The sequence below is a fragment of the Trichosurus vulpecula genome, chromosome 5, assembly GCF_011100635.1.
Source record: "Trichosurus vulpecula isolate mTriVul1 chromosome 5, mTriVul1.pri, whole genome shotgun sequence".
Taxonomy (NCBI): domain Eukaryota; kingdom Metazoa; phylum Chordata; class Mammalia; order Diprotodontia; family Phalangeridae; genus Trichosurus; species Trichosurus vulpecula.
The window spans coordinates 127254045-127277948 of NC_050577.1; the positions used below are offsets into that span (position 1 = coordinate 127254045).

The 23904-nt window shown below is 35.2% G+C and overlaps 1 protein-coding gene across 3 annotated transcripts in view; it reads left to right on the plus strand.

Moving 5' to 3' along the window:
• The window catches only part of AASS (aminoadipate-semialdehyde synthase), a 77444-nt gene that overhangs the window by 23994 nt on the left and 29546 nt on the right, over positions 1-23904 (plus strand). For all 3 annotated transcript variants that reach the window (XM_036760131.1, XM_036760134.1, XM_036760132.1), the window contains exons 5-13: positions 1048-1115; positions 1207-1353; positions 2572-2650; positions 3421-3548; positions 5240-5388; positions 6858-6980; positions 7731-7842; positions 9985-10044; positions 10164-10231. In XM_036760131.1, coding sequence (XP_036616026.1) covers positions 1048-1115; positions 1207-1353; positions 2572-2650; positions 3421-3548; positions 5240-5388; positions 6858-6980; positions 7731-7842; positions 9985-10044; positions 10164-10231 — 934 coding nt within the window. The remainder of the gene's footprint in view (positions 1-1047; positions 1116-1206; positions 1354-2571; positions 2651-3420; positions 3549-5239; positions 5389-6857; positions 6981-7730; positions 7843-9984; positions 10045-10163; positions 10232-23904) is intronic.

Sequence of the window (23904 nt, forward strand, 5' to 3'; positions counted from 1 at the left end):
GGACTAGAGTAGGGAAAGACTTGAAGCACAGAGACCAATCAGCAGGCTGTTACAACAGTCAAGGCATGAGGGTGTGTGTGTGTGTGTGTGTGTCTGTCTGTCTGTCTGTCTGTCTGTCTCTGTATGTAATATTCATGTCCCAAAACTGTCCCAAAGTTTGCCTGGGGATGTGTTGCTGCTTACAATGTTGAAAGTGGTGGGGAAAGCTTTTATATAAAAGCCTATGTTTCAATACGAAAATGGAAGAAGAAAGAACAGCAGCGATCATTCCATAGCTGTGGGTGACCTCAGATAAGATATATCAGCTTGCTCACTTCTAACACAAGCTGTACGAAGAGTTCTTGTTTTGAATACGTACAGGAACTGCATGCTGAGGAGAGGAAGAAAAGGGAAAAAGAAGGGATGTGCAGTTTCTGTAAAGGGATGATCACAAGAATGGTCCAAAGAAGGGAGAAGCCCCTTTATTTAAGAACATAGGAGTTAGATCTTTTCACCCTTAGGGCTCGACACATTGGTTGGGAAACACCAATATGTTCATTGGTAGTCTTATGCTATTATTATTATCACTTGAAGTTCGATAATAGGAGAGTCTTGTTTCTTCTAAATTAGTAATGTTCTCATGAAGGCCACGTCAGTTTCATATTGTATACTTATATATACTACATATACATATATATGTGTATGGCTATACTTAACTATTTTTTGACCCTACAGCCTTCTCTTTTTCACAGAAGTTCTGCCTCTTATGAATTGCCTCACACTTAGAGAATGGCCTTACATTTAGGAAACTGTTTTCACCTTTCTAAACACATAGGGCAATTCCTACTATGACCGCAATCATCAAAATTATTTTGTCGTACTGAAATTTCATCAAATAAATGAATGCTGAATTTGTAGCGGATCCAGTATTTTTTTTAAATTGTGAATTTATAGTGAAAGCACAATTCAGTTCAACAGGCATTTATTAAACACTTGTTTTGTATAATATGCTATGGAAAATTACATTGTTTCAAAAAAATTAATCTTCCTATCTTTTTATTGAAATAGGGATGATCAACATTTTACACGGAATGGGCTTAAGATTCCTTGCCCTGGGTCATCACACACCTTTTATGGTGAGTTTTTTCTTTAGAATCCATTTTCACACTTTGCAAAAATTAAATGTTTCAGGGTATAGACTTATGTGAATCATGTATTTGTTTTCAGCATATTGGTATGGCCCATAACTACAGGAACAGCAGTCAGGCTGTGCAGGCTGTGCGTGATGCTGGCTATGAAATCTCTCTGGGATTGATGCCTAAGTCGATAGGACCTTTAACATTTGTGTTCACTGGCACTGGTAATGTGTCTAAGGTAAATACTAAGACTCTTTGAGCTGGGATATGTTTGGAATGTGTCTTAGTGTCCTTAGCTAGTTTCCCACCTTAGGCAGCTGGGGGGATGCAGCAGATAGAGCTCCGGGCCTGGAGTCAGGAAGACTTGAGTTCATACCCATCCTCATACACTTACTAGCTGGGTGATCCTGCATAAGCCACTTACCTGCCTCAGTTTCCTCACCTGTAAATTAGGGATGACAATAGCACCTACCTCCCAGAATTGTTGTGAGGGATAAATAACATAGTAATTGTAAAGCACAGAAACTGGTACATAGTAAGTGCTTACATAAATTTTATCATTATTATTATTATTAATTATAAGTATTAGCTTAGAAAGATTCTGATATTACAGGGAAACCAGTGTATTCTTCTTTCTCATTTTCCCATGGTCCTAGCTTTCTCTTAGAAATATTTTATAATTTTGAAGATCAATGATCCATTCAACATTATCCCTAGCTTTCATGTCTTCCTGGTTTTGTTATAGGATTCCAAGATTTTGAGAGTGTACATTACATAATTTTTATATTCATTAGTAGGATGTGACAGCCCTTCTAGTTTGTACTAGCATACCAATAACACTGCTAGAAGTTACATCAAGGCACTCCTTTCCAAAGGCTACAAGCTAGGAATACAGTCAAGGAGAAGACTGTCCATCTCACTGGATCAAGGGTGATTCTTGTGATATTTAAGTACATATTTCTCCTCTGGGAAATGGAGTTAATAAATTTTCTTTTTCATGAATGTTTTAAAGAAAATCATAAATGGATGGGATTTGAGATTTCCCAGGAAAGGCCTAATCTATGATGTTGCTGAGTACAAGTAGTACTTTCCTCAAACAAACTTATAATAGAGTTTTTTTTATGACATCACTGTTTCTCTATGAGGTAACCATGTAAGCTTTGTGATTTCTACCTGAGAGGTTAAGTGACTTTTCCAAGGTTACTCAGCTAGTTAGTATCTGAGGCACCATTTGAACTCAGGTCTTTGTGACTCAAGATTCAGTGCTCTTATCCATTATACCACCTAGCTACCATGTTGTAATTTAGGTTCCAGAGATGGAAAAGAACGGATGCCATATTCATAGAACATAAACTTGTACTTACCCTTGTATGTGTTTTTATGTAACCTTGGATTTTCATTGCTAGTTTTGATCCTACTTAGCTTGTCTAATTGATGTTCATTTTGTCACTCACAGGGTGCCCAGGAGGTCTTCAATCAACTCCCTTGTGAGTTTGTGGAGCCACATGAGTTAAGAGATGTTTCCCAAAGTGGAGGTAATAGAAGGTTACTCTCTTCTTCTTCTCCTCCTCCTCCTCCTCCTCCTCCTCCTCCTCCTCCTTCTTCTTCTTCTTCTCCTTCTTCTTCTCCTTCTTCTTCTCCTCCTCTTCCTCTTCCTCCTCTTCCTTCTCCTCTTCCTCTTCCTCCTTCTCATCCTCTTTCTTCTCCTCCTCTTCCTTCTATTTCTTCTCAGCATATCAATATCTGATTTGTGACTTCGAGCTTTAGAGAGTTGCCTAGGACATGGAGACCCCGTGACTTGCACAGGGTACCCAGATAGTTTGTATCAGAGATGGGACTTGAACCCAGGTATTCCTGACTACAAAGCTTTCTATGCATTACATTGGTGGTTCCCAACCTTTTTTAGGTCCCATGTCACTTGGCTCCTATAAATCTCTTTGTACTCCATATTCAATATGAAAGATAAGAAATTCTAGAGTTTATTATGCATTTAAGAATAAGGAAAATATTCAGTACACAACTTTTTTTTTATACCTGAAAGTCATTGTCTTGCCTATCCACAATTTTAAAAAACCCACTGTTACTGTAGGTAATAGGATAATATAATTATTTACCAAATATTTCCCATATTCCTTTGACAGATTTTCTGTGCTCCACATTTGGCACCTCTGTACTACACTATGCAAATATACTTTGTGTATATTTATTATGTTTTTTTTTATTGTATATATCATGGCATTTTATTATTATAGGTTACAGGTTTGCTATTGTTATATCTTTTACCTTTTTCCCTATTCTCTGCTAGATCTCAGGAAAGTGTATGGGACAGTGTTAAGTCGACATCATCACCTTGTCAGGAAAAGAGATGGGGTGTATGACCCTGTAGAATATGACAGACATCCTCACCTCTACACATCTCGCTTTAACACTGATGTGAGTTTTCTAATCTGTTCTCCCTTGGCTCTGGAGATGGTTTGTTTTTGCTATGAGGTAGGCAGTTTTAGGCAAACAGTTAGGAGTATGTCAATTCATTTTTGGTCTCCATTATCAATTAATTAAAATATGATAACTCTTGAGCCCTTTAGAAGTAGCTAGTTAGCATTAGGAATCCTGAAATTTTTGAATGGAAATGCTTAAAATTTTCCTATACTTTCTGGGGCTTCTGTCTGCAGGGCTCTGTCAGAATTACTTTATTTGATTCTGTCTTTTTACCTTGGGATTGCACCATCTTACCTCAGACTGTAGCCTTCTGTGGTCTGCTTGGGCTGGCTGACTTTAAGCATGGTATTCATGATATAGCCATGGTTGTAGGTTTGATCCTTCTGCAGACAAGTCTGTTCCATAGTTACAGACTGTTTCGCTAATCCCACCAAGCCACCTTGCTAATTCATGCCATCGATTATGTGGGTGCACTGAGTTAAAAATATTGTATGGGGCCAGTGCAAACCTATCCCCAGTAAAGGGAATTTTTCAAAATTCCCCAGTTCAAAATGTGTGATAGCAAGAAACTAGCAGCATCCTCATGTAAGAAGACTTGTTTCTTCATTTGTGGCTAATAACTCTTTCTTGCTGTGTCAGCAAGTTTTAGCAGTCATGTGTTTATAGAAGGAAGAACAACTTTTATTCGGTTTAAGGGTCTTGTAGACAGCAGCTCATTTTCTAGATTCCAGTATTGAGCTGTGCTTGCCATGTTACAGTCTTTGGTATCATCCGAGTCACGTAGGATGTGACACCAAATGCAACTTGTAAATGAAAGAATATGAAACTGAAAAATTCTTAGGTCTGACTCTTAGCTCTCTTTAATTATGACTGAGTCCATTCGGAACTTTCTGATTGTAAATTCTATGCATGCACTTTTCTCTGTGGAGCTCACAGTGCTTACAGCTGTTATCTGATTTAATATTCACAGCATCCCTGTGAGGAATGGGGTACATATTATCCCCATCTTGCAGGTAAGGAAAATGGAGCCCAGAGAAGTTGAGGAAGCTTGATGAAGGCTACATAGTCAATGGCATTGGAGGCAGAAATACAGTAACAAGCTTTTGATTTAAAGGCTCGTTCTTTACCTACGAAATAATGCTATTACAGGATGCAAATGAAAAAGGACCCCAAAGCTTTATTTCATGGGGAGATCCTATTGCCACTTGGGATATGGTAGAACCTACCTGGTTTTTTGGTTTTTGCTAAGAAGGAAGGACCAACGATCTATGAAAACTAAAGAGGCATTAAGAAATAATGTTAAGAGTTATAATGATCTTGTTTGACCCTGGAGAAGAGTTGAGAACGTGTATTTCTCTCCTTTTTTTGAAGAGGTGGGGGACTATGGGTGTGGAATATTGCGTATACTGTCAGACAATTGATGTTAATTGCTTTTGTTAAACCATTCTTTTCTTTCTTTAAAAAATTTTTGTTATAAGGGATGACCCTTAAGTATGAGAGGGGCAAAGGACATGTTCGCAGATGAAGGTGATATGAAAACAGAAGATATCGACAAAAATAATTTTTAAAAGTGATTTTTAAAAGCTAATTCCCGGATATGCTGTTGATAGTTTGCACCTGGCATACTTCTATGAATGTAGGTTACCTTATACATCTCATAGGATCTCTTGGAATTTGTTTCATAGATTGCCCCATACACTACTTGTTTAATTAATGGAATCTACTGGGAGCAAGACACTCCTCGGCTATTGAGCCGGCAAGATGCTCAGAAGCTCCTTGCTCCAATCAAATCCTCACTTGCTACTGTTGAAGGTTGCCCTTCCTTGCCCCACAAGTAAGTATCTATTGTTTTGTTTTAATTACTGTTGGTTTTTGTTTTTGTAAATAAAATTTACAAACTGTTTTTAAAAAAAAGTTTATTTTAATTTAATTTAATTTTTAATTCCTCGTCTTCCTCCCTTCCCCAGAAAGTATAAGGATCTTTTATACTGCAGGGCTAGTGATTTTTTCATATTAGCTCCCATTACTTGCTACTTGGTAGTAGATATGGCTCATCCAGCCCCTCAATTTACAGATAAAGACACTGAGGCCCATGGAATTAAAAAAGTGAAAAGTAGCACAACTTTCATTGAGTTCCATCTTCCATTTTCAAATCTAGATAGTGCTACTGTGAATCCTAGGGCTAAATTATTATACCAAATATTTATTGATCACTCACAGTGTCCAAGACACTATTTTAGGTGCTGTAATAATAATAATAGCTAATAGCTATTCTAGCACCATTCTAGGTACTTTAAGGGATAAAAATGTACAAGATAGGATCCTTGCCCTCAGGGAACTTAGACTTTATTTGGGGAAGTGAAACATAGAGACAAAAAAGGATAACTAACACAACATGGTAGTCAGCATTAAATACTAAGTGAGTTGTACATTTAATATGAGTGCAATAAAAGTTCAGAAGAAGAGAAGAGCCTTGTGAACTGGACTGCTCAGGGAAGACTTCATGGATTAAAAAAAAAAGACTTCATGAATTAGGTAGAAAATGAGTTGCGTCTTCCTGGATTGGTAGAATTCAGCTGGGCAGAGATAAGGGTGAAGGACACTCCTGGAGAGAGAGAGGGGATGTTGTGAGCAAGAATGTAGAAGTAAGAAAAACACAATGTGCTCTAAGAACATTAGGTAGACCAGTCTGATTAATGGAGAAGGATGGCATAGGGGAACTGTGGTACATAAAACCTGGAGGGGTAGGTGGCAGCCAGACTGTTAGAGGTTGTTCCCTACTAGGCCAAAGTGTGGAAATCAACCTTCATTGGATATTCATTACCAGTAGGACATGAAGAAAGGAGATGATGTGGTGAGAGTTGGGTTTTAACAAGATTATTTAGGTGATAGTGATCTAGATAGGTTAAAGGGGTGTTACTTGTCTCATCCCCAGCACCTAGCATATACCTGGCACATAGTAACTGCTTAATAAATCCCCTTATGATCGATTGATCGAGAGAATTATAGCTGGGCGCTGTTCTTTTGTTAAAGATAATTCTAAGGAAAGGCATGATCCAGCTCTAATTCATTTTGTTTTCAGTTGAGGAGAACAAGTCTTCCTTTGGGAAGAACTTCCCAGTAATCATTTCCTTGGTTGTTTTTTTTTTTGTTCTCCCCAGCATTCAGTTATAAAAGGCACATTAGAAGTTGTTATCTAATCCTTTGCTTTTGTTCTTGATTGGTTGTTGCTGTTGATTTTTAGTAGTGATGGCAACTTTCAGTTGGTAATGCAGTATGGCATATGGGCATCCTCTCTTTCAGACTTGTGGCCATATGTGACATCTCAGCTGACACTGGAGGGTCCATAGAATTTATGACGGAGTGTACGACAATAGATAGTCCCTTTTGTATGTATGATGCTGACCAGCATATTATTCATGACAGGTGAGTTTGTTAAACTAAGGAATTTAAAGTCTTCTGAATTGGCGAGGGGCATGGGATATATATTTATAGCATTTCGGTTAGGTTATTAAAACACAAGGAGAAAATCATCCAAATGTACAACATCATAGCACTTCGTAGTGGTGATGTGTGAGCTTTTGATGACAGTAGAAATATACTAAAGGCTGTGAGGGTTTAAGAGGTAATACTTCACATTTATGTGGTGCTTTAAGGCCTGAGAAACACTTTTTAGCCTTGTGAGTTAGATTGTAAAAGTACCATTACCTCCGTTTTATAAATGAGGGAATTGAGACTCTGACAGAAAAAAATCACTTTCACATATCATCTCATAGCCAGTAAGTGTTGGAGCTGGGATGGCAGTCTAGATCTTCTTATTCCAAGTCCAGTGTCCTTCCTACCATGGTGACTCTTCTGAAGTTCATATATACTTAAATATAAAGTTCTTAAAAACAAGCATTTCAACTTTTAAAAGTTTTTATATATTTAAATATAAAGTTATTAAAAACATAAGCATTTCAACTTTTAAATCCATATGCAATATTTATATGAATGGGAGATTGTTGTATTAGAAATTAGTAGTAGAGGGGTGTCAACTGTTTTATTCTTGTATATCACATACATGGTTTTGTGCTGGGCCAACATAATGGGGTATTCATACTAATATGAGGAGTGTTATAGGGTATGTTGTTCATTTTTGCATATATAAATTAGTCATTTTGCTACTACTTCTAGTGTTGAAGGCTCTGGGATACTCATGTGTTCCATTGACAATTTACCAGCCCAGCTCCCAATTGAAGCTACAGAATGCTTTGGAGATATGCTTTTTCCATATGTTGAAGAAATGGTAAGCAGAATGGTGGACTCAACAATGGGGATATCATTTTGAATGGAAACCGGAGACATTTAATGAATGTGCTAATCTTTTCCATCTAAGAAATCTTCCGTGGTTCTCTCCTTCCTCTTTCCCAGTTTTACTTGTAAACATTTACATTATTAACCTTCTCCTTTGCTTGCTTTACTATTGATCATCTTTGTCTCTCATTAAAATATGTTTGATTAAGAATGTACCTTTGATCTATGGGAATCTCTCTATCTCTCTCTTCCCCTCCTCTCTCTTCTCCCTCCCTCACTCTCTCTATCTGTTTTTACCCCCCTCTCCCCTACCCCCTACTGTCTCTTTCCCTCACTACCTCTTCACCCTCCCCACCTCTCCCTTTCTCTCTCCCTGACACATTGGTCTTGATATCCAGGCCACTTGGATCATTTAAGAACCTTTCTCATCTGGTTTGGTGTATTATAAAGATAGAAAATCAAATTAGATCTTTTCCCTTAGTAATTCATTAAATGACCTTAGTAAAATTAGGAAGAGTATTTAGCAGATATTTTATACCTTTTTCAGTGGTCAGTGTCTGCAATATCATTATACTGTTTAATCATTATTTGCTTGGCTAGAAAGGACCTCTCCACCACCACTACCCTCCCCCAATCCCGTCTATTTTTGTGTTACAGTTTGACAACCATAGTTGTTAATGTTTCCTGGTAGGACTTTGTCTCTGGTGATAATAGGCCCACATTCTCAACTTCAGAGGCTAAGGAAGTTTTCCTTAAATGCTTGGTATTTTCCCATTTGGTCTATAGCTCTTAGGAGCTGCCATTCTAAAATGGTAGTTAGCAACAAAGCTAAACTTGCAACCTGTGCCCTTCCTCTTTTCTATCAATTATTCTTTTTTCCTTTTTTTTTGTTAAACTCTTAACATGCCTTACTTGCACAAGCATGTAAATGGTAAGGATATATTCTTATGGTGGCATTGGAGGAATGGAAAGCAAGTGACTAAGGTCTCCTAGCCAGACAGGATATCATTAGGGTGATATGGTAGTCATTTGTGCCTTCCCTACTTTGCCTCTCTCTTTACTGTTTTATTCCAAATTTTAGGTATTGGGCAAACTATTCCATGCCTCAGATTTTCTAATCTCCTTCTTTTCCTCAATAAAAATTTCTATTCTGTTAGTGCAGACATCTGAGCTATATTCTAGGAGGAAAATTATTGGATATAGAAAGAGTTGCTTGTTAAGGCTTGTCATTCTATGTCTTTTTTATGCTAATATAAAATGGACAGCATATCTTGTGTTTTCCATTATTCAGGAAACTTAAATTAAAAATTTACATTCCTTTGTTTCTTTCGCTGAGTTGGAAGGTGTTGCCAAACCAGACCTTAGGGTGGGATAAGGGAGCACAGGAATGCCTCCTTTTCCCTTAACTAGAGATTTGGTGCACTATTTACTCCCGTTCCTGAGAGTAGGGTGCTTAGTACTTAAGTAGCTTAGACTTTTGGATACAACTTGAAGCTGGAATAAGTTTAGAGAGGTGGATTCTGGGTGTTGTAGTTTTGTTTTCTGGATCCCTCTTGCCAGAATCTAGAAGGAAGTGTGGAGCTATCTGCCCACAATGCACTAGTCCTATGGCACTGGCCCATGTATTTCATTATTCAGTTTAAATATAACCTTATGAAAGCATTTAATCCTTTACTGGTGTCCTGTCTGTGTGTGTCCGGACCCTGAGAGAAGTAGAGCATTGGGAAGATTTAAACTGATTGGCTGTACTCTTTCTCTGCTAGAAGGGACTTAAGCTGCCAAGTAGTGACTATTTGCCGGACGAGGTAGTAGTCAGGGTTATGTCTTGTGCTGTTATTTTTAACAAGCTCAATAGAGCTCATTTAACCAGGGTGGGAGGTGTTTTTCTTTACTGTTAAACTCTGCCTAGAGTGGAGGCTGTGATATTGCCATAGTTACCAGCTGGTAGTTTAAAATTTGGAATTTATGCTGAAATGGCATCTTCTTTAGTGCAGAGTTGAATATCATGAGGAGTCAGAACATTCTGTGCTCTTTAGAAAACATGCTTTTCCAAATTCCTTTCTTCTTTGACAGATGTTTCTGTGCACATGCCAACACAAGGAAACCTTCTTACCAGTTTCATTTGGCCTTTCAGATATTATCAGATGCGAGTCAGCCTCTTGAAAGTCAGAATTTCTCTCCTGTTGTTCGGGATGTAAGTTGTGCAAATGTCTTTTTTCCCTCCTGAATCCCATTAGCTTCCTATCTAAACAAGTCTAAGATTTTAAAGACCAATTATAATGAAATAATTACATATCTTTTGTATTCTTTTAGGCAGTGATTGCATCCAATGGAACATTACCTACTAAGTATAAATATATCCAGAAACTACGGGAAAGCAGGTAAAGTATTGTCCAGAGTCTCTTCTTTTCTCAAATCTCTTATTTTAGATTTGGTGACAATTTCTGCTTTTATGGGAAAGATAGTTTGGCACAGGAGAAAGAGGGCTCAATTTGGGGTCAGGAAAGACATGGGCTCAAATCTTGCTTCTGATCCTAAGTATAGGAGCATGGAAAAATTATTCAGCCTGAATAACTTAACATTCATTTCCTCATCTATAAAATTGGGCTAAAACCTGTACCATCTACTTCAAAGGGTTACTTTGAGGCTCAAATACAGTAATGTACATAAAGCACTTTAACAATAACATTTACTTTTCCCCAATTATAATGTAAATACAATTTTAACGTCCTTTTTTTAAAGTTTTGAGCTGCAAATTCTATCATTCCTTCCCTCCACTATCCCTCCCTGAGACAGCAAGCAATCTGATATAGGTTATACATGTGCAACCATGGAAAACATTTCCATATTAGTCATTTTGTGGAAGAAAACTTGAACTGAAAAAGAGAGACAGAGAATTTTCTAGCTTATCTTCATGACATATAATGCTTGCTGATGATTTTAGATGGATGTTACTTATGACTTTAAGAAAAACTCCTTTTATTCCTATGCTCTCTAGTGTTTTTAGTAGGAATGGGTGTAGTATTTTGTCAAAAGCTTTTTCTGCATCTATTGAGATAATCATATGATTTCTGTTGGTTTTGTCATTGATGTGGTCAGTTATGCTGTTCCTAATAGTGAACGAGCCCTATATTCTTGGTATAAATCCCACCTGGTCATAGTGTGTGATCCTTGTGATATATTGCTATAATCTCCTTACTAGTATTTTATTTAAATTTTTGCATAAATATTTATTAGGGAAAGCAGTCTATGGTTTTCTTTCTGATTTTGTTCTTTTTCGTTCAGATATCAGCACCATATTTGTCTCATAAAAGGAATTGGGTAGGACTCCTTTACCAATTTTTCCAAATAATTTATATAGTATTAGAATTAATTATTCTTTAAATGTTTGGTAGAATTCGCTTGCGAATCCATCTAGCCCTGCGGATTTTTTCTTAGAGAGTTCATTGATGGCTTGTTCAATTTCTTTTTCTAATTTCAGATTATTTAAGTATTCTATTTCCTCTTCTGTTATTTTGGGCAATTTATATTTTTGTAAATATTTCTCCATTTCACTTAGACTGTCAGATTTATTCAGATATAATTGACCAAAATAGTTTCTAATAATGGCATCAGTTTCCTCTTCATGGTGGTGAATTCACCCCTTCATTTTTGATACTGGTAATTTGGTTTTCTTTCTTTTTATAAAAATCAAATTAATCAATGGTTTAACTTTTTTTTTTATAAAACCAGCTGATTTTCTTACTTTCAATTTTATTAATCTCTTGTTTGATTTTCAGGATGTCCAATTTGGTGTTTAATTGAGGATTTTTAATTTGTTTTTTTTTTCTAGTTTTTTTTCTAGTTTTTTTTTTAGTTGCATGCCCAATTCATTGATCTGCACTTTATTTTATTGATGTAAGTGTTTAGAAAGAGATATAAATTTTCCCCTAAGTATTGCTTTGGGTGCATCCCATAAGTTATACTATGATGTCTCATTGTCATTCTCTTTAATGAAATTATTGATTGTTTCTATGATTTGTTCTTTCACCCACTCAATTAGATTAGTTTCCAATTAATTTTAAATCTATGCTTCCATAACCCTTTATTGAATGTAATTTTTATTGCAATATGATCTGAAAAGGATGCATTTAATATTTCTGCTTTTCTATATCTGGTCATGAAGTTTTTGTGTCCCAATACATGGTCAATTTTTGTGTAGGTGCCATGTGTCTCTGAGAAAAAGATATATTCCTTTCTATTTTCATTCAGTTTCCTCCAGAGGTCTAGCATATCTAACTTTTCTAAAATTCTGTTCACCTCCTTAACTTTTTTCTTGTTTATTTTGTAATTAGATTTATCTAGTTTTGAAAGGAGAAAGTTGCAGTCCCCCACTAGTATAGTTTTACACATCTATTTCTTCCTGTAACTCATTTAACTTCTTTAAAAATTTGGATTGTATACCATTAGGTGTATATATATTTAATGTTTATATTATTTCATTATCTCTGGTACCTTTTAGCAAGATGTAGTTTCCTTCCTTATCTCTTTAAATTAAATTTATTTTTGCTCTTTCTTTGTCTGAGATCCTGATTGCTACTCCTGCTTTTTTTTTTTCACTTCAGCTGAAGCATAGTAGATTCTGCTCCAATGCCTTACTTTATGTGTGTCTCTGTTTCAAATGTGTTTCTTGTAAACAATGTATTATAGGGTTCTGGTTTTTAATCCATTCTGCTATCCACTTCTGATTTATGAGTGATTTCATCCCATTCACATTTATAGTAATGGTCACTGTGTATTTCCCTTCATCCTATTTTTCCCTATCTCTCTCTCTCTCTCTCTCTCTCTCTCACCTTTCACCCTGTCCCTCCTCACAAGTGTTTTCCTTCTGCCTCCCCCAATTCTCCCTCCCTTTTATCAGCCCCACTCCCTTCTCTTATCCTTGTTGCTTTTTAGTTCCCTATAGGGTAAGATAGATTTCTATGTCCAATTGAGTGTGTATGTTATTCTAATTGAGTCAATTTTGATGAAAAGTTCAACAATTGCCTGCCATCCCTCTGTCTTCCACTCCATTATAATAGCTCTTTTGCAACTCTTTTATGTGAGATAATTTACCCTCTTTCTGTCTTTCCCTTCCTTCTCCCAGTGCAGTCTTCTTTCTCACCTCTTAATGTTTTTTGATATCATCCCATTATACTCAACTCACACCTATGCCCCCTGATTAATATATATATGTGTTTATGTATATGTATATATGTGTATGTGTATATGCATACTCCTTCTATGTGTCCTAATAGTGATAAAGTTCTTGCCTTGTAGGAATATAAATATATTTTCTCTTTCCTGTTTACTTTTTTATGCTTCTCTTGAGTCATATTTGGAGATCAATTTTTTTTATTCAGCTCTGGTCTTTTAATTAAGAATGCTTGAAAGTCCTCTATTTCATTACATATCCATTTTTTCCCTTGAAGGATTATACTCAATTATGCTAGGTAGGTGATTTGTGGCTGTAATCCTAGCTCCTTTGCCTTCTGGAATATCACATTCCAAGCCTTTTGATTCTTTAGCATAGAAAGCATTAAATCCTATGTAATCCTGACTCTGGCTGTGTTTTATTTGAATTACTTCTTTCTGGCTACTTGCAGTATTTTCTTCTTGGCCTGGGAGCTCTAGAATTTGACTATGATACTCCTCGGAATTTTCATTTTGAGAACTCTTTCAGGTGGTGATTGGTGTATTCTTTCAATTTCTATTTTGCCCTCTGGTGCCAGGATACCAGGGAAGTTTTCCTTGATAATTTCTTGAAATATGATGTCTAGGCTCTTTTTTGATCCTGGCATTCAAGCAGTCCAATAGTTCTTCAATTATCTCTCCTGAATCTATTTTTCACATCAATTGTTTTCCCAATGAGAAATTTCACATTTTCTTCTATTTTTCATTCTTTTTGATTTTGTTTTATCATATCTTTCTTTTTTTCTCAATTCTTAAAACTGTTATTGACTTCTGGTTTTTACAGCACAGTCCTGTCCCCCTAAATATGGAACACCATCCTGCCCCCAGTGGTGATTACCCTTCTAACAAAGAAAAGAAGTTGAATAAAACCAATAAAATAACTGAATCTTTTATATCCATCATTTCCCATCTCTTGATGTCTCATGAATTCATTAGCTTCCACTTGCCCAATTTTAATTTTTAAGGAATTGTTTTTTTTTTAAGTTATTTATTTATTTTATTTTTTATTTTTTGGAGGGAGGAAGGCAAGGCAATTGGGATTAAGTGACTTGCCCAAGGTCACACAGCTAGTAAATGTCACGTGTCTGAGGCCACATTTATTTATTTTTAGTTTTCAACATTCACTTCCATAAGGTTTTGAGTTCCAAATTTTTTCCCCATCTCTCTCCTTCCCCCACCCCAAGATAGCATGTAATTTGATAGAGGCTGTACTATTTTCACATTAGTCATATTGTAAAGAAGAATTAGAACCAATAGGAGAAACCATGAGAAAGAAGAAACAAAAAAAAGAGAGCAAATAATATGCTTCAATCTGCATTCAGATTCCATAGTTCTTTTTCTGGATATGGACAGCATTTTCCATCACAAGTCTTTTGGAGTTGTCTTGGATCCTTGCATTTCTAAGAAGAGATAAGTCTATCAAAATTATTCATCACACATTTTGGCTGTTACCATGTACAATGTTCTCCTGATTCTGCTCATTTCACTCAACATCAGTTCATTCAAGTCTTTCCAGGTTTTTCTGAAGTCTACCTGCTCATCATTTCTTATAGCACAAGAGTATTCCATTACGTTGAATGTATATATACCACAACTTGTTCAGCCATTCCCCAACTGATGGGTATCCCCTCAATTTCCAGTTCTTTGCCACCACAAAAAGAGCTGCTATAAACATTTTTGTACAGGTGGTTCCTTTTCCCATTTACATGATCTTTTGGGTATACAGACCTAGAAGTGGTATTGCTGGGTCAAAGGGTATGTACATTTTTATAGCCCTTTGGACATAGTTCTAAACTGCTCTCCAGAATGGTTGGATCAGTTCACAACTCCACCAACAATGCATTAGTGTTCCAATTTAAGGAATTATTTTCTTTAGTGAGCTTTTGTACCTCCCATTTGGCCAGTTCTACTTTTTAAGGAATTGTTTTCTTCAGTGAATTTCTTTTACTTCTTTTTTCATTTAGCCAATTCTATTTTTAAGGAGTTGTTTTCTTCTAGCGAATTTTTGTATATATTTTTCATTTTTAGAGTTTCCTTTACCAAGCTGTCAACTCTTTGTTCATGATTCTTTTACATTACTCTTATTTATTTTTCTATTTTTTCTTCTACTTCTTTCCTTTGCTTTTTAAAATCCTTTTTTGAGCCCTTCCATGATATTTTTTTTATCTGGGACCAATTCATATTTTTCTTTGAGGCTTCACATATAGATGTTTTGACATTTTATCCTTTTCTAAGTATTTTAATTTGATCCTCCCTGTCACCATAGTAACTTTCTATGGTCAGGTTCCTTTTTGTTCATTTTCTGCCTATTTTGGGACTTTGTACTTCATGTAAAAGTTGGGCTCTGCTCCTGGAGTGGAGAGGGCTTTGTCTCAACCTTCTTTGCTCCTGGCTTGTCCTGGAGTTGGGGGAAGGGGCTCCCTGCTGCATTGTACTAGGGGCAGAGCCTCTGTGTTGGCCTGTCCCAGGGATGGGGTATTGCTGCTGGTCTCTCCCAGGGGTGGGGCCTCACTGGTGGCTTATAATGGGGATGGAATTCCACCACTGGCCTGCCAGAGCTGTTGGCTTGCCTTGGGGTTTGGGCCTCCTTGTTGATTTGCACTGGGGGCGGGCCTCAGTGGTTGTTTGCCCCAGGCTTGAGACCTTGTCCTTAGGCCCCTGTGGGATGTCATGATGCCATTAGCTTGCTAGGTAGGTCTGTCCTCCCCTCCTACTCCAATGAGACAGACCATGTTGACCTTCCAAGCTGTCCTGGGCTGGTAAACTGCTTTACCACTCTTAAATTTGTTCTGAAGTATTATTGTAAGGTTATTTGGAAGGGAATTTGGGAGGGTTCAGGGGAATTCCTGCTTTACTCTATCATCTTGGCACCAGAAGTTTAAAATACTCTTTAAACTTTAAAGCATTATATAAATATTAGTTATTATTATCATTGTAAATAAGATAATTATTTTCCTTGATATATGGTTTCAAATGTACAGAAATGGATTGTTTTAAAATGTTACAACTGCTTTTGTTTGCCACATTTGCTTTTGTGAATGCTTTGTATTAAATGTTATGTTATTCTTGGGGGTGTATAAGTAATAACCAAGAAACCGCAACCAATATTATTTTTTCCTATGGGGGCAGGTTAATCACTTTTATTGCCATATTTAACTTCTTAATACTTTCCTAGAAGAGAAATCGTGAAACAGACACTTTGGCATATACATATATACTTTCTCTCTTTCTCTTTCTCTCTCTTTCTTCATATAGATGTGGGTACATATACACATACACACACATATATAATATATATACATATGGGGCAGCTAGGTGGCACAGTGAGTAGAGCACCGGCCTTAGAGTCAGGAGGACCTGGGTTCAAATGCGGCCTCAGACACTTGACACATGTACTAGCTGTGTGACCTTGGGCAAGTCCCTTAACCCCAATTGCCCTGCCAAAAACCCAATGTGTGTGTATATATATATATATCCAAGCACACATAACTACTTATGATGGCGTATTTTATACCTAGGATAGAAGCTTCCTACTTTGCCATTAATTTAGGGGGGAAAAAAGAGAAACAATACTTGCATGGCCCCTTCTCTACCTCCTTGTATTCAGGAATACATTCCTTTTTCCCTTCTATGTGTACCTTGAGGTTTTGTAGGTCAATGTGATAATAATTCTATAAAATATGGATTTGGTTCCTTGGCAAATGATTTTTTTCCTCACTGCCTTGTTGAAAACTATATTTCCATAAGGTAAACTTCTATAGGTGGAACTTAGAATATAAAAGTCACGTCTACTGGGTTATGCTGAATTCTTATCACCTAACAGGAAATTGAACCAGAAGTTATGTAATTTAAATCCTCTTTTTACATGTTCATTATGCACTGTTTAAGTACAATCTACTACTCCACCAACATGTTTGCCATTAAGTTGCTATCTGAAGTTATCTCCTACCTTTGTTTTGCTTGGCTTTTTTTCTCATACAGTTTTCCCTAAAGAGGCAATATAAATATTTTTAAAATTAAATTTAAATTAAAAAATTAAATTTTAGAAAGAAGCAAGTTCATGATCATGCATTCTCATTTTGCAACATTTTTACCTGTTTTTCTTTCTTTTTTTTCAACACATATTTTCTCTGAGCTCTGTCACATATTTTATGTGCCATAATGTGATGAGAAATATGTATACTGCTTAATGTTCTTATTCAATGATCTTATAATTTTTTTAGTTCTAAATTCAATGGTTGGTTTAATTCTATTTTTCCTTTTATTATCTATTATTTTCATTATCTTTCTCTAAGATTTGCCTAACTAAATGTTTTTCTACAACTCAATTAACTTTATAAATTTAGATGGCTTGCCATTTGATGCATATATGTTTTGTACTGATATTTGTTTATCATTTATGATTTCTTTAGGCAAAATATATTTACCTGTTTGATTTTCTTAAGAATGATGAGCTGTTTTATTTTAATCTTTTCTGATAGCATGATTGAAACTTCCGCTTTTTGGATTTACCTGAGACACACTAAATTTTGTTATATACTCTCCTTTTTGTCCTGTATATCTTTATTTTAAATTGGATCATTGTACTGATCTTTCATAGTTGATTATCTTTACAATATTGTTATTGTGTAAATTATTCTCCTGGTTCTGCTCACTTTGCTTTGTATCAGTTCACATGTCTTCCCAATTTTTTTCTGACACCATTACCTTCATCATTTCCTATAGCACAACAGTGTTCCATCACATTCATATGCCACAAATTATTCAGTCATTCCCCAATTGATTGGTATTCCTCTCAGTTTCCAATCCTTTGTCACCACAGAAAGAGTTGCTCTGAGTGTTTTTGTACAATTAGGACCTCTTCCTCTTCTTTTTGATCTCTCTATGATATAGACCTAGTAGTGGTATTGCTGGGTCAAAGGGTATGTACAGTTTCATGATCCTTTGGGCCTAGTTCCAAATTGCTCTCCAGAATGGTTGAACTAGTTCACAGTTCCACCAACAGCACATTAGTAGACCTACTTTTCCACATCCCCTCCAATGTTTGTTATTCTCCTTTTCTGACGTCTTAGCCAAACTGATGGGTGTAAAGTGGTACCTTAGAGTTGTTTTTAATGTTTATTTCTTTGATTATTAGTGATTTAAAGCATTTTTTCATATGACTATTGATAGCTTTGATTTTTTGCCTTCTGAAAACTGCCTGTCCATATCCTTTGAGCATTTATCAATTAAAAAATGGCTCCTATTTTAATAAATTTATTCACTTCTTTATATTTTTCAGAAATGAGATCTTTATCCCAAAAACTTGCTGCAAAATTTTTATTCTCAGTTTCTGACTTTTCATCTAATTTGACTGTACTGGTTTTGTCTGTGCAAAAACTTTTGATTTTTTTTTTTTTGGTAATCAAAATTATTCATTTTACCTCTTGGAAGCCTCTGTATTTCTTATTTGGTAATGTATTCATCCCCTATCCGTAGATCTGATAGGTGATTTCTTTCATACTCCACTAGTTTCCTTATGATATCACACTTTATGTCTAAGCCATGTATTCATCTTGGTATACAGTGTAAGATATTGGTATGCTTAGTTTATGCCAGACTATATTCCATTTTTCCCAAAAGTTTTTGTTGAATAGTGAGTACTTGTCCCAATAGCTGGGATCTTTGGATTTATCAAATATTGTTACTGTGCTCATTTGCTTATATTGTATACCTAATTTATTCCATTTATCAACCACTTTATTTCTTATCTAGTACCAAATTACTTTGATGATTCTTGCTTTGTAGTAAAGTTTGAGATCTAGTACTACTAGGCTCCCTTCATTCATGTTTTCCCCCATTGATTCTCTTGATATTCTTGACCTTTTTTTCCTGTAGATGAATTTTATAACTTTTTCTACCTCTATAAAATAATTATTTGGCAATTTGATTGGAATGGCACTGAATAAGTAAATTACTTTAGGTAGTATTGTCATTTTTATTGCATTGGCTTAACCTACCAATGAGCAATTAATATTTCTCCAAATTATTTAGATCTGTTTTTATTTGTGCGAAGAATATTTTGTAATTCTATTCATATAATTCCTGTGTGTGTCTTGGCAGGTAGATTCCCAAGTATTTTATTGTGTCTGCAGTTATTTTAAATGGAATTTCTCTTTTTATATCTTGTTGCTGGACTTTGTTGGTAACATTGCAATGCTAATGATTTGTGTGAGTTTATTTTATATCCTGATAATTTGCTGAAGTTGTTAGTTGTTTAAACTAGATTTTTAGCTGGCTTTCTAGGACTTTCTAAGCAAACCATCATATCATCCACAAAAAGGGATAGTTTTGTTCCTTCACTGCCTATGTTTATTTCTTAAATTTTTAAAAATCTTATTGCTGTACCCAGCATTTCTAGTACAATACTAATAATAATAATATTGGTAGTGAACATGCTTGCTTCACCCATTATCTAATTGGAAAGCCTTCTAGTTTTATCCTTATTACATAATGTTTGCTCTTGATTTTAACTATGTACTGCTTATCACTTAAAGAAAGACTCCATTGATTCCTATGCTTTCTAGTATTTTTAATAGGTATGAGTATTGTGTTTTATCAGAAGCATTTTATTCATTTGTTGAAATAATCATATGATTTTTGCTGGTTTTGCTCTTGATTTGGTCAATTATGCTTATACTTTTCTTAATATCGAACTCACCCTGAATTACATATAAATTAAGCCTGGTCACAGTGTATGATCTTTGTGATAAATTGTTCTAATCTCCTCTTTTAGCATTTTACTTTAAACTTTTTACATCAATATTCATTAGGAAAATTGATGTAAAGTTTTCTTTCTGTTTTTATTTTCTTTGGTTTAGGAATGAAAACCATATCAGTATCATAAAAGGAATTTGATGGGACTTCTTTACCCGTTTTTTCAAACAGCTTATATAGTATTAGAATTAATTGTTCTTTAAATATTTGATAAAATTCACTTGTAAATTCACCTGGTCCTAAGGTATTTTTTTCTTAGGGAGTTCGTTTATGGCTAATTTACTTCCTTTTTTCTAAATATTCTATTTCTTCTTTTGTTAACCCTGGCAAGTTACATTTTTGTAAATATTCATTAATTTTATTAAGATTGTCAGTTTTATTGACATATGATTGGGCAAAATAGCTCCTAATAATTACTTTAATTTCATCTTCATTGGTTGTGCATTCAATCATTCCTTTTTTTGATACTGGAAATTTGATTTTCTTTCTTTTTAAAAATCAAATTAGCCAATTGTTTATCTATTTTATTGTTTTTCCCTCCATAAAACAAATTTCTGGTTTTATTTATTAGTGCTATTTTTTTAAATCAATTTCATTAATCTCTCCTTTGATTTTCAAGATTTCTATTTTGGTGGTTAATTTGGGATTTAAAATTCTTTGGATTTTTTTCAAGGTTACCCTACCCTCCAGTTACATGCCAATTTATTAATAGTTCTTTCTCTCTTTTATTGATGTAAGTGTTTAGAGATATAAATTTTGCCCTCAGTACTGCTTTGACTGAATCTCACAACTTTTTGTTTGTAGTCTCATTGTTGTCATTGCTTTTAATGAAATTATTGATTGTTTCTATAATTTGTCTTTTGACCACTCATTGCTTAGGATTAGGCTATTTATTTTCTAATTAATTTTTAATCTATGCTTCAAAGTCCCTTTGATGAATGCAATTTTTATTACATTATGGTCAGAAAAATATGCATTTAATATTTCTGCTTTTCTGCATTTGCTTGTGAGGTTTTTATGGCCTTCATATATAGTAAGTTTTTGTGAAGGTGCCATGTATAGTTCAGAAATAGGTATAATTCTTTCTATTTCCTTTCAATATTCTCCAGATGTCCATAATATCCAACTTTTCTAAAATTCTATTCATTTTCTTAACTTCTTTCTTGTTTGCTTTATAATTAGATGTATTTCATTTTTTTATAGATCATTCCAACATAATCGACTCACTTCCTTCCTCTCCCCACCCCGCCATTTCTGCAAACTTTTTTAACTGCTTTAATAATGATAAAGTTCTTAGGAGTTACATGTATTATCTTCCCATATAGGTATGCAAACAGTTTAACCTTGTTTAGGTCCTTATGATTTCTTCCTCATTTTTTGCCTTTTTATGCTTCTTTGAGTCTTGTGTTTGAATATCAGGATTTTCATTCAGCTCTTTTTTTTATAAGGAATGCTTGAGAGTTCTCTATTTTACTAAAAGTTCATTTCCCCCCTACAGGATTATACTTAATTTTGTTGGGTGGGTTATTCTTGGTTGTAATCCTTTGGTTTCTGGAATATCATAGTTCAAGCCCTCAGCTTCTTTATAATAGCAGCTAAATATTGTGTGATCCTGACCTTAGCTTTGCAGTATTTGAATTGTTTCTTTCTGGTTGCTGACAGTATTTTCTCCCTGACCTGGGAGCTCTGGATTGTAGTTATAATATCCCTGAGAGTTTTCATTTTGAAATTTCTTTCAGGAGGTGACTGCTGGAATCTTTCAATTTCTATTTTGTTTTCTGGTTCTAAGATACCTAGACAATTTCTCTTTATAATTTATTTAACTATGATTATAAATTATTCATGTCTTTCAAGTAGTCCAATGATTCTTAAGTTGTCTCTCTTTGATCTGTTTTCCATATCAGTTGTTTTTCCTTAGAAAGTTCACATTTTCTTCTATTTTTAAGTCTTTTGACTTTGTTTTATTGTTCCTTGATTTCTCATGGAGTCATTAGCTTTTTTTTAGCTAATTTTAATTTTTAAGGAGTCATTTTCTTTAGTATTTTTTGTGCCTTATTTACCAAGCTGTTAATTCTCTTTCTATAATTCTCTTGCAGAGCTCTCATTTCTTTTCTTAGTTTTTTTTTCTCTATCACTTTTATTTGATTTAATTTTTTTTCACCTTTTTACTGGTTTCTTTAGCCCTTCTAGGAATTCTTGTTGGGCTTGTGTCCAAATTGCATTTTTCTTTGAGGTTTTCCTTGTAGATCTTTTAAAGCCATTGTCTTCTTCTGAATTTGCATCTAGAGTTTTCCTGTCACCATAGTAGCTTTTCATGGTCAGGTTCTGTTTTTGTTGTTTGCTCATTTTTCCTGCCTTCTTTTTGACTTTGGACTTTATGTTAAGTTTGGGTTCTGCTCAATTCTTGGAGCTCCTAATTCAGGATCTGCATTTTACTGAAAGATTAGGGCCCATCTTATCATCATAACTAAAGTATGAAAGCAAATGCCCCTTTTTCAGGCATTTACCCAGAACTCTGCTTTCTAAGAAGTTACAACAGAAGGCAGGTGAAAACTAGCACAACATCCAGGATAATGCAGTTTTTAAGTCTTTCAAAGTAGACTTTGCTTCTTTAAAATCTACCTACACCTATTAGAAATTTGGCATAGGGCCACTACTCCTGGGTTCACAGAGCCCATATGAATTCTTTAGGTAACTGTTGTCTATCCAAGGAAAACCCACAGGTCAAGGAACAATAGGTAATTAATTAATTAACTGTTGGCCAACTATCCCATCATCCATCCATTTCTAGGTGCCTCAGAATACCATTAATGATAATAAGAGTAGCTAGCTCTTATATGGCATTTTATACATATTAACACATTTTAGCCTCACAATAAACCCTGGGAGATGGGTTATTGTTATCCCCATTTTACAGATGCAGACATGGAACTGGAGGGAGAAGTGATTTGCCCTGGTTCACATAGCTAGTAAGTGTCTGAGGCACTTCTGGATTACAGAACTCTACTATGCATACCACTTAGCTGCCCGTAGGAAGCTCCAGGTCCAAGGACAGTTATCCTTTCCATATCTTGGGGCTTAGGGGTATGATGCCCTTGCAATCTGGAAAATCTGTGTAAAATTTTTTGGCCTTCCCTTCTTAACAGAGAAGTCTGAATTTTTTTCTTTTTCTTTAATGGGTTGTTTACAATACCTTATTGGAAAACTTGGGTTGATATTATACAATACTCTACATACACACATACACACAAATGAGGTGCATAGAATGTATGTGTATGTGCACACATATACATATACAGGTGTATACACAGACATGCAAATATATGTACATACATGTATTCAGTAAACACTCATGCATATATATGTGCATCACACCTATACATATGTGCACACCTGTCTGTAGACACATTGTGCATGTCTATATGTATGCACGTGGGTGTATATGCATGCATGAATACATACATATAAACACATATCATGCATCTATACATACATATACAGACACATATACACAATATATATGTATGTGTGTATGCATACACAGGTGTATATATGTATGTGTATTTATACATGTATACATACATATGTATATATGTATATAATTCTTAGTGTGATGCCTGAAACATTGCATGACCTTGGAGTCAGGAAGACATGAATTCAAATCCTGCCTCAGAAATTTAATTGCTGTGTGACTGTGGGCAAATCCCGTTAACCAATCTCTATGTTAATTTCTTCATCTGTAAAATGGGGAGAATAAGAGTACCTACCTCATAGGGTTGTTGTAAGGACTTGGTGAGATAACATATGAAATGCTTTGTAAACCTTAAAATACCATATAAACACCAGTTTATCATTATTACAATTATTATTTCTATGACTGAAAGCTCTTATTAAGTAATTATTACTAGAGGTGATGAGCAGTTAGTGCCAGTGTGAATGAGTGAACGAGTGAGTGGATGAAGGGAAAAGCCTTCATTAAGCACCTACTATGTGCCAAGCACCGTATTACGTTCTGGGGACATGGAAAAAAGAATTTAGTCGCTGCTTCCAAGGAGCTCACACTGTATTGGTAGGAAACAACACGTGA